Raw genomic sequence first — 12,509 nt, forward strand, 5'->3', positions numbered from 1 at the left:
CTTCCCCTCCCTCCCTCCCTCCCTCCCTCCCTCCCTCCCTCCCTCCCTCCCTCCCTCCCTCCCTCCCTCCATCTCTTCCTTAACACTGTCTTCTGTTTCATCCTTTTCTCCTGTCTTCCAACTTCTCCTCCCTCCCTCCACTCTCTCCCTCCCTCCCTCCCTTCATCTCTCCCTCCCTCCCTCCCTCCCTCCCTCCCTCAACACTGTCTTCTGTTTCATCCTTTTCTCCTGTCTTCCAACTTCTCCTTCCTCCCTCCCTCCCTCCCTCCCTCCCCCTCCAGTGGGATGCTATAACAGAGATGGATGAACAGAACCGACCTATCCATACCTTCCAGGTGTGTCATGTGATGGAGCCCAACCAGAACAACTGGCTACGGTCCAATTGGATGCAGCGCCAGGCAGCGCAGAAGGTAATATATACTAATATACAGTATAATACTAATACTAATATACACCAGGCAGCACAGAAGGTAATGTATACTAATATACAGTATAATACTAATAATAATATACACTAGGCAGCACGGAAGGTAATATATACTAATATACAGTATAATACTAATAATAATATACACCAGGCATCACAGAAGGTGTAACGGCTGTCTGAAGAGAGAGTAGACCAAGGTGCAGCGGAGTTAGTGTTCATCATAGACGTTTAATTGACGAAAGAACACTATACAAAAAAACAGGAAAACCGACAGCCAAACAGTACTGACAGGTAAAACACTGAACAGAAACAATTACCCACAAAACCCAAAGGAAAAACATGCTCCTTATGTGTGACTCCCAATCAGCAACAACGAACCTCAGCTGTGCCTGATTGGGAGCCACACACGGCCCAAAACAAAGAAATACAAAAACATAGAAAAAGGAACATAGAACGCCCACCCAATGTAACACCCTGGCCTAACCAAAATAAAGAACAAAAACCCCTCTCTATGGCCAGGGCGTTACAGAAGGTAATATATACTAATATACAGTATAGTAATAATATACACCAGGCAGCACAGAAGGTAATATATAATAATATACAGTATAATAATAATATGAATATATGCCAGGCAGCACAGAAGGTAATATATAATAATATATAGTATAATATATAGTATTTTTGCAATAGTAATATACACCAGGCATCACAGAAGGTAATATATAATAATATGTAGTATAATATATAGTATTTTTGTAATAGTAATATACGCCAGGCATCACAGAAGGTAATATATAACCCAGTTGTGTTACTTCTGCAGGTAATAAAAGGTGTATGTTCTGTTACCTTCAGGTGTACGTGGAGCTGCGGTTCACCCTGAGAGACTGTAACTCCATCCCTTGGGTGTCCGGTACCTGCAAGGAGACCTTTAACCTCTTCTCCCTCCAGACAGATGAACCGCATCCCGCCGCCACGCGCTTCAGACCTGCCGACTACGCCAAGGTCTAGTTTTATACAATCCTATTTGTTGACAAGGTTTTCTTTTTTTACTTTTTAGTCCATTTTTATTTTAAAACTCTTATTTGACCTGGTCAGTTGACTGAGAACACGTTCTCATTTACAGCAACGACCTGGGGAATAGTTACAGGGGAGAGGAGGAGGGGATGTATGAGCCAATTGGATGCTGGGGATGATTAGGTGGCCATGGTATGAGGGCCCAGGTTGGACATTTCAGCCAGGACACCAGGGTTAACACCCTTTACTCTTACGATAAATACAATGGGATCTTTAATGACCAAAGACAGTCAGGACACCAGGGTTAACACCCTTTACTCTTACGATAAATACAATGGGATCTTTAATGACCAAAGACAGTCAGGACACCATGGTTAACACCCTTTACTCTTACGATAAATACAATGGGATCTTTAATGACCTCAGAGAGACAGGACACCAGGGTTAACACCCTTTACTCTTACGATAAATACAATGGGATCTTTAATGACCTCAGAGAGTCAGGACACCAGGGTTAACACCCTTTACTCTTACGATAAATACAATGGGATCTTTAATGACCTCAGAGAGACAGGACACCAGGGTTAACACCCTTTACTCTTATGATAAATACAATGGGATCTTTAATGACCTCAGAGAGTCAGGACACACGTTTAACGTCACGACCGAAAGAGCCCACCCTACTACGTAGAACAATGTCCCCAGTCACTGCCCTGGAACATTGGGATCTCCTTAGACCAGAGGGAAGAGTGCCCCCTACTGGCCCTCCAGCACCCCTTCCACCAGCACCTGGTCTCCCATCCAGGGACCGACCAGGACCAACCCTGCTTAGCTTCTGAGTCAAGCCAGCGGTGGGATTCAGGGGTGGGATGCTGCTGGCTTTTTTTCACTCATTGGACTTTTTGATTCGTTATGTATTGACGTAGTGTTCTTCCCTTTCATATACCTTATTTACATGTTATTATCTTGGTGACAGACAAAGACAAAAACAAAACATGACGTTCTTATTAGACTGTTTTCATAGCTGTTTTTATAGCTGTTGTTACTGTTAAAGAGGAGAGATGTTTTATAGATGTTACTGTTAAAGAGGAGAGATGTTTTATAGATGTTACTGTTAAAGAGGAGATCTTGTAAGCGTTTAATTGTACTGTGACAGTACTACGCAGGTGCATATGATGAAAAACATATTGGATATGATTTGATTTGAAGGTGGACACCATTGCTGCCGATGAGAGCTTCACACAGACGGACCTGGGCGACCGCGTTCTCCGCCTCAACACGGAGGTCAGTTTGGTTGAATATTATATTAATTACATTCTTATACTTCAGTGCTCTTTTGTCTCCTTGTTTTCTCTCGCGATATTTATAACTACTTTTTTTTTTCTTTGATCAGGGTTTACACAAACAACAAAACAATGTGTACTAGAAAGACTGAGTACAGGGAATCAAAATACAGTTAAAATTATGACCAGAAAGGAGCAGTCATGCAATTAAAAGACAGCAGTATATGGGAGTCTTTCTACGTACGACCACAACGGGGACCAGATTCTCATTTATATGGCGTATTTATGGGAGTCTTTCTTACGTACGGCCACAACAGGGACAAGATTCTCATTTATATGGCGTATTTATGGGAGTCTTTCTACATACGACCACATATTTAACTAGGCAAGTCACTTAAGAACAAATTCTTATTTACAATGACGGCCTAGGAACACTGGGTTAACTGCCTTGTTCAGGGCAGAACGACAGATTTTTGCCTTGTCAGCTCAGGGATTCGATCTAACAACCTTTCGGTAGGCTACCTGCCGCCTCTACACTCTAACCACTAGGCTACCTGCCGCCTCTACACTCTAACCACTAGGCTACCTGCCGCCTCTACACTCTAACCACTAGGCTACCTGCCGCCTCTACACTCTAACCACTACGCTACCTGCCGCCTCTACAATCTAACCACTAGGCTACCTGCCGCCTCTACACTCTAACCACTAGACTACTTGCCTCCTCTACACTATAACCACTAGGCTACCTGCCACCTCTACACTCTAACCACTAGGCTACCTGCCGCCTCTACACTCTTACCACTAGGCTACCTGTCGCCTCTACACTCTAACCTCCAGGCTACCTGCCGCCTCTACACTCTAACCACTAGGCTACCCTGCCGCCTCTACACTCTAACCACTAGGCTACCTACCCCACCTACACTCTAACCACTAGGCTACCTACCCCACCTACACTCTAACACCTAGGCTACTTGCCGCCCCTCTAACCACTAGGCTACTTCCCTCCTCTACACTCTAACCACCAGGCTACCTGCCTCCTCCACACTCTAACCACTAGGCTACCTGCCGCCTCTACACTCTAACCACTAGGCTACCTGCCGCCTCTACACTCTAACCACTAGGCTACCTGCCACCTCTACACTCTAACCACTAGGCTACCTGCCGCCTCTACACTCTAACCACTAGGCTACCTGCCGCCTCTACACTCTAACCACTAGGCTACCTGCCTCCTCTACACTCTAACCACTAGGCTACCTGCCGCCTCTACACTCTAACCACTAGGCTACCTGCCGCCCCTCTAACCACTAGGCTACCTGCCGCCTCTACACTCTAACCACTAGGCTACCTGCCGCCTCTACACTCTAACCACTAGGCTACCTGCCGCCTCTACACTCTAACCACTAGGCTACCTGCCGCCCCTCTAACCACTAGGCTACCTGCCGCCTCTACACTCTAACCACTAGGCTACCTGCCCGCCTCTACACTCTAACCACTAGGCTACCTGCCGCCCCTCTAACCACTAGGCTACCTGCCGCCCCTCCACTCTAACCACTAGGCTACCTGCCGCCTCTACACTCTAACCACTAGGCTACCTGCCGCCTCTACACTCTAACCACTAGGCTACCTGCCGCCTCTACACTCTAACCACTAGGCTACCTGCCGCCACTACACTCTAACCACTAAGGTTACCTGCCACCTCTACACTCTAACCACTAGGCTACCTGCCACCTCTACACTCTAACCACTAGGCTACCTGCCGCCTCTACACTCTAACCACTAGGTTACCTGCCGCCTCTACACTCTAACCACTAGGCTACCTGCCGCCTCTACACTCTAACCACTAGGCTACCTGCCTCCTCTACACTCTAACCACTAGGCTACCTGCACCATCTACACTCTAACCACTAGGCTACCTGCCACCTCTACACTCTAACCACTAGGCTACCTGCCGCCTCTACACTCTATCCACTAGGCAACCTGCCACATCTACACTCTAACCACTAGGCTACCTGCCACCTCTACACTCTAACCACTAGGCTACCTGCCTCCTCTACACTCTAACCACTAGGCTACCTGCCGCCTGTGTAGAGGCAGAGCCACGTCCCAGACATACTGTAACACAACACAGCCACGACCCAGACATACTGTAACACAACACAGCCACGACCCAGACATAACACAACACAGCCACGACCCAGACATAACACAACACAGCCACGTCCCAGACATACTGTAACACAACACAGCCACGACCCAGACATACTGTAACACAACACAGCCACGTCCCAGGCATACTGTAACACAACACAGCCACGTCCCAGACATAACACAACACAGCCACGTCCCAGACATACTGTAACACAACACAGCCACGTCCCAGACATACTGTAACACAACACAGCCACGACCCAGACATACTGTAACACAACACAGCCACGACCCAGACATAACACAACACAGCCACGACCCAGACTAACTGTAACACAACACAGCCACGTCTCTGACATAACACAACACAGCCACGACCCAGACATAACACAACACAGCCACGACCCAGACATAACACAACACAGCCACGACCCAGACATACTGTAACACAACACAGCCAACACAATGTTTTCAAAATATGGACTCTTAGGGTAGAGGCCTCGGCACACCATCTTTACGGACCCATGTTGAAATTTTGCTCCCTATTACTACCGTTATAATAGATGCTGTTTGAGAGGAGAGATCATGTCATTGTGTAGCCTACGCTCTACTGTAAGCATATGACAAATTAAACTTTCATTTGATTTGAGGTCAGAGAGGTCGGCCCCGTGACCCGAAAGGGCTTCTACCTGGCGTTCCAGGATGTGGGGGCGTGTATCGCTCTGGTCTCCGTCAAGGTGTTCTATAAGGTATTGTGATGTTTATGTATTATATTATATCTATCTATCCATCTATCCATCCATCCCTCCATCCATCCCTCCATCCATCCCTCCATCTCTCCATCCATCTCTCCATCCATCCATCCATCCCTCCATCCATCCCTCCATCCATCCATCCATCTCTCCATCCATCCATCCCTCCATCCATCCCTCCATCTCTCCATCCATCCCTCCATCCATCCATCTCTCCATTCCTCCATCCATCCATCTATCTCTCATCCATCCATCCATTCATCCATCTCTCCATCCATCCATCCATCCATCCATCCATCCACCCATCCATCCATCCATCCATCTATCTCTCCATCCATCCATCCATTCATCCTTCTCTCCATCCACCCATCCATCCATCCATCCATCTATCTCTCCATCCATCCATCCATCCATCCATCCATCCATCCATCCATCATCCATCCATCCATCCATCTCTCCATCCATCCATCTCTCCATCCATCCATCTCTCCATCCATCCATCCATCCATCCACCCATCCATCCATCCATCCATCTATCTCTCCATCCATCCATCCATTCATCCATCTCTCCATCCACCCATCCATCCATCCATCTATCTCTCCATCCATCCATCCATCCATCCATCATCCATCCATCCATCCATCTCTCCATCCATCCATCTCTCCATCCATCCATCTCTCCATCCATCCATCCATCTCTCCATCCATCCATCCACATCCCTCCATCCCTCCATCCATCCCTCCATCCATCCATCCATCCATCCATCCATCCATCCATCCATCCATCCATCCATCCATCCACCCATCCATCCATCCATCATCCATCCATCCATCCATCCATCCATCCATCCATCCATCCATCCATCCATCTCTCCATCCATCCATCTCTTCATCCCTCCATCCATCCATCCATCCATCCATCCATCCATCCATCCATCCATCCACAGTGGCTTGCGAAAGTATTCACCCCCTTGGCATTTGTCCTATTTTGTTGCCTTACAACCTGTAATTAAAATGGATTTTTGGGGGGTTTGCGTTACGACTTTTGCCGAAGTCGGTCCCTCTCCTTCTTCGGGTGACGTTCGGCGGTCGACGTCACCGGCCTTCTAGCCATCGCCGATCCACTTTTCATTTTCCATTTGTTTTGTCTTAGTCTTACACACACCTGGTTTCAATCCCCCAATTACTTGTTCATTATTTAACCCTCTGTTCCCCCATGTTTGTTTGTGATTGATTGTTTATTGTATTGCGGTCCGTTATTGTGGCCTTGGATTTATTTGACGTGTATTGTGATTCTTGTTTGAGTACAATTGCGTACATTACTCATATCTGCTGTCCTGCGCCTGACTCATCTACATCAGCTACACACAGACGCGTTACAGTTTGTATCATTTGATTTGCACAACATGCCTACCACTTTGAAAATGCTAAATATTTTTTCTTGTGAAACAAACAAGAAATATAGCTTTTCACCCCCCCCCAAAGTTAATACTTTGGAGAGCCACCTTTTGCAGCAATATTTAAGTCATACTACAGATTCTCAATTGGATTGAGGTCTGGGCTTTGACTAGGCCATTCCAAGACATTTAAATGTTTCCCCTTAAACCACTCAAGTGTTGCTTTAGCAGTATGCTTTGGGTCATTGTCCTGCTGGGAGGTGAACCTCCGTCCCAGTCTCAAATCTCTGGAAGACTGAAACAGGTTTCCCAAATTTTTTTTCCTGTATTTAGCGCCATTATAATTCCTTCAGTTTTTGACCAGTTTCCCAGTCCCTGCCGATGAAAAACATCCCCACAGCATGATGTGGGATGGTGTTCTCGGGGTGATGAGAGGTGTTGGGTTTGCGCCAGACATAATGTTTTCCTTGATGGCCAAAAAGCTGACCAGAGTACCTTCTTCCATATGTTTGGGGAGTCTCCCACATGCCTTTTGGCAAACACCAAATGTGTTTGCTTATTTTTTTCTTTAAGCAATGTCTTTTTTCTGGCCACTCTTTCGTAAAGCCCAGCTCTGTGGAGTGTACGGCTTAAAGTGGTCCTATGGACAGATACTCTGTCCATAGATAGCTTTGCAGATCCTTCAGGGTTATCTTTGGTCTCTTTGTTGCCTCTCTGATTAATGCCCTCCTTGCCTGGTCCGTGAGTTTTGGTGGGCGGCCCTCTCTTGGCAGGTTTGTTGTGGTGCCATATTCTTTCATTTTTTTTAATAATGGTTTTAATGGTGCTCCGTGGGATGTTCAAAGTTTCGCATATTGTTTTATAACCCAACCCTGATCTGTACTTCTCCACAACTTTGTCCTTGACCTGTTTGGAGAGCTCATTGGTCTTCATAGTGCTGCTTGCTTGGTGTTGCCCCAAGCTTAGTGGTGTTGCAGACTCTGGGGCCTTTCAGAACAGGTGTATATATATACTGAGATCGTGTGACACTTAGATTGCACACAGGTGGACTTTATTTAACTAAATATGTGACTTCTGAAGGTAATTGGTTGCACCAGATCGTATTTAGGGGCTTCATAACAAAGGGGGTGAATACATATAAACACACCACTTTAACGTTTAAAAAAAATACATTTTAAACAAGTAATTTTTTTCAGTTCACTTCACCAATTTGGACTATTTTGTGTTTTTGTCCATTACACAAAATCCAAATAAAAATCAATTTAAATTACAGGTTGTAAGGCAACAAAATAGGAAAAACGCCAAGTGGGATGAATACTTTTACAAGGCACTGTACTGACTTTCTATCTCTCCCCTTATCTAAGCACTGTCCATCCACTCTGAGGAACCTGGCAGCGTTCCCAGACACGGTGCCAAGGGTTGACTCCTCCTCGCTGGTGGAGGTGCGGGGAGCGTGCGTGGAGAACGCAGAGGAGAGGGACACGCCCAAACTGTACTGTGGGGCGGACGGAGACTGGCTGGTTCCTCTGGGGCGATGCGTCTGTAGTCTGGGACATGAGGAGATTGACGGATTCTGCCAGGGTGAGTTGTGGCTAACAATTCCCCCTCCCGCTGGGCACAGACATCAGTTCAACGTCTAGTTTTGATTGAAATTTTGGTTGAGTTGTCAAACATACGTGAATTCAAACGTATTTTAGGTTAAAAGTAGGGTGAAAAAAAATATACGAAATTGCAAATCTAATCAGTTTTACACATTGATTCAACATCATCACATTGAATTATTTTGTTGAAATTACATGGAAACGACGTTGATCAAACCAGTTTTTGCCCAGTGGGTTCATTGTGCTTTATATTGTTGTGTGCTTATTCGGGCTGACCCCAATTAGTCGACTGGTCGATTGTTTGGTCGATAGGAAGGTTGGTCTATGTTTTTGGGTCGAGTAGTAGCAAACATATATATATTTTATTTATGGCACACGAGACTCCTGTCTTATTCGCGCCCATTTTAGTGAACTAATCCATTGTGAAGGCTGAGACTAATCCATTGCGAAGGCTGAGACGAATCCATTGTGAAGACCGAGACGAATCCATTGCGAAGGCCGAGACTAATCCATTGCGAAGGCCGAGACTAATCCATTGCGATGGCCGAGACTAATCCATTGTGAAGGCTGAGACTAATCCATTGTGAAAGCTGAGACTAATCCATTGTGAAGGCCGAGACTAATCCATTGCGATGGCCGAGACTAATCCATTGCGATGGCCGAGACTAATCCATTGCAAAGGACCGAGACTAATCCATTGCGAAGGCCGAGACTAATCCATTGCGATGGCCGAGACTAATCCATTGTGAACGCTGAGACTAATCCATTGTGAAGGGCGAGACTAATCCATTGCGATGGCCGAGACTAATCCATTGCGATGGCCGAGACTAATCCATTGCGAAGGACCGAGACTAATCCATTGCGAAGGCCGAGACTAATCCATTGCGAAGGCCGAGACTAATCCATTGCGAAGGCCGAGACTAATCCATTGCGAAGGCCGAGACTAATCCATTGCGAAGGCCGAGACTAATCCATTGCGAAGGCCGAGACTAATCCATTGCGGAGGCCGCTGTGGAGAGTGGCTAAGTTGCACAATGCATGTCTCTCTCCAGAATGGACTCTCTCACGCCAATTTGTGTACATTCATTGTTTCATTATGTGAATTGTTTGATTTTGATTGTTAGTGTCTATCAATTCATTACATATATCACCAGTATTATATTTACTGTTAATTCCTATAATTTATCATCTATTATGTTTGTTTTATTTCAGTAATTTCTGTTAGTTCATTCAATATGTTACTATTGGTCTTTTACCATTCTCATTGTCGGAGTGGAGGTGTTGTTTGCGGAGCACACAACCTAGGCTACTCTTGTGAGAAACACGTTTTGGTTTATTTCATTCCATTTTTCACGTTTTGCAACATTTTGTCATTGTCAATTTTCTGAGTAGGCCTATAGTCTACCTGGCCTGCGCGCAAAACGCAGGCATATAAACGCACACCACCACTAATAAGCTGTGGCGCATCTCAAAGTAATGTTTTCTTCACCTCAAACAGCAAGCAAATAAAGTATATATATATATTTTTACATCCGTTGAGAATGACAATAGTTTCCGCAATGTATCTGAAAAAAATCTTTCCAGCTCTCCTCTTTCGATAACCACTCAGCGTTGAAAAGGGGGAGAAATGTCATGCTCTGATCCCAGTGGAAATGTCATTAAATAAGCCTACCTGATTACTGATTTATACCTGGCTTAAATAACCTGCAGCTGTGTCCGTCCAGAGCTCACTGGAGCAGAAGGGCCCAGAATATTTTAAACAACGTTGCAAGTTTGCTAGCTCTCCAAGTTAATAGTTGATACAATGTTTCTAGTTCCATTGCAGACAGGCCATACATAGACAATGTGATTTATAGGATAGGTATTTTAAAATCTGGTTATTTTCTACCTGTGGGCTGCAACGTTTTTATTTGTTGGTTTCATGTAGGCTATTTTTACATAGTTGGTAATGGAATAGAAGTTACTTTTTAGGTTTGAATCATTTTCATTTAGATTTGGAAAATAATTTTGATTAACCACATGACACCGATATTGAGATATAAAGACCTTATTATATATGAAACGATACGTTCCACGAAAATGTGCATGAGAAAAGCCATAACTGTCACGCAGAGCGGTAAAATGAGAAAGGTTGAGAAAGGTTGAGAAAGGTTGAGAAAGGTTGTGAAAGGTTGAGAAAGGTTGTGAAAGGTTGTGAAAGATTGAGAAAGGTTGTGAAAGATTGAGAAAGGTTGAGAAAGGCTGAGAAAGGTTGAGAAAGGTTGAGAAAGATTGAGAAAGGTTGAAAAAGGCTGAGAAAGGTTGTGAAAGGTTGAGAAAGTTTGTGAAAGGTTGAGAAAGGTCGCCGACTCCTCATCTAGCCTATTACCGGCAACTTCTGGAGAACAACGGCATAATCTGCAAAACCCAGCAGGAGAGAGAGGAGGTTGGGTCAGGTTACGGTTTTTCTTCTTCTGGTTATCTTGGATCTCTGGCTCCCTCTTGAGTCCTTTGTGTCTTATTTTCATCAAACGGTACGCTTAAAGCATCAGACAAGCTCAATGCATATAGTTGTTTTTATTTAAACACATCGGCTGTGTCTATAAATGGGAAAATGTGACCCACCACCTGGTTTTGGTCCTATGTAGCAACATTTTAAATTGTGTATTTTTTTTAATTTTTTTTACATTAGATAAAAAGTAGAGACTCAAAGCTAGAAAATTGTACCTCATACACTGCAGTTGAGGAAACAATGAGAAAGTAATTCTGCTTTGAAAGTTGATAAACTTGTAACCCCAGTTTTGAGAAAAAGGCCTGTGAATGTGTTGGTACACCTACTGGAGAGCTCTTCTTGTCTTCGTCCATTCAGCATCGTTCACACCCTCTTAAGCCTTAGCCCCACCCATCTCTTTAAGGATTCACAGTGTAGTAAAAAAAAAACGAAGATTTCAAGACTAAAAGGGTAGTAGTAAAACTACACTATCTCGTCCTCGGCCGGTATCCTAATCTGACTTTGGTGCAGGTCATGTTGTTCTTCACATTACCGTCTCTGGTAAACACACACTTTATCAAATAAAATCTAAGTTTGGGGTGGCAGGGTAGCATTGTGGTTAGAGTGTTGGGCTAGTAACCGAAAGGTTTCAAGTTTGAATCCTCGAGCTGACAAGGTACAAATCTGTTGTTCTGCCCCTGAACAAGGCAGTTAACCCACTGTTCCTAGGCCGTCATTGAAAATAAGAATTTGTTCTTAACTGACTAGTTAAATTAAGGGTAAATAAAACATGTATCACATGCACAGGATACAGAAGGTGTAAACGGTACCCGTGAAATGGTTACTTGCATAATGGAGTCTTTTGTTTAGACATGTAGCTAGCTAGCTAGGTTAAAAAAATGAACCATAACTCCAACTCTAATGCTGAGTTAAATCCAACTGGGGAACTCATGCCTCTTTCTAGAGCTCCTTCACAGATGATACGCGTAACATTAGCTAACTAGCTAAGGGTACACCTCAACTTGCAATGAAAATGATTATCTGACAAAATTAGAAACGTATACTATCTGAAAATGTAGTTAGACTTTCACCCGTATACATTGGCTTTAGCTCATAGGGCTAACACAGTCTGGTGTGTTTAATTCAGGCTTTAGCTCACAGGGCTAACACAGTCTGGTGTGTTTAACTCAGGCTTTAGCTCACAGGGCTAACACAGTCTGGTGTGTTTAATTCAGGCTTTAGCTCACAGGGCTAACACAGTCTAGTGTGTTTAACTCAGGCTTTAGCTCACAGGGCTAACACAGTCTAGTGTGTTTAACTCAGGCTTTAGCTCACAGGGCTAACACAGTCTAGTGTGTTTAACTCAGGCTTTAGCTCACAGGGCTAACACAGTCTGGTGTGTTTATGTGTAATA

General features: G+C 44.6%; 1 protein-coding gene across 1 annotated transcript in view; it reads left to right on the forward strand.

Annotated features, from left to right (window-relative positions):
- Positions 1-287: 287 nt before the first annotated feature.
- The window catches only part of LOC106593237 (ephrin type-A receptor 6), a gene marked incomplete at its 3' end in the record, with an annotated part of 68,899 nt that continues 56,677 nt past the window's right edge, over positions 288-12,509 (forward strand). Inside the window, exons 1-5 of the mRNA XM_045711571.1 lie at positions 288-410; positions 1,283-1,432; positions 2,654-2,728; positions 5,526-5,624; positions 8,389-8,605. Coding sequence (XP_045567527.1) covers positions 300-410; positions 1,283-1,432; positions 2,654-2,728; positions 5,526-5,624; positions 8,389-8,605 — 652 coding nt within the window. The remainder of the gene's footprint in view (positions 411-1,282; positions 1,433-2,653; positions 2,729-5,525; positions 5,625-8,388; positions 8,606-12,509) is intronic.

The sequence above is a fragment of the Salmo salar genome, unplaced genomic scaffold (assembly GCF_905237065.1).
Source record: "Salmo salar unplaced genomic scaffold, Ssal_v3.1, whole genome shotgun sequence".
Taxonomy (NCBI): Eukaryota; Metazoa; Chordata; class Actinopteri; order Salmoniformes; family Salmonidae; genus Salmo; species Salmo salar.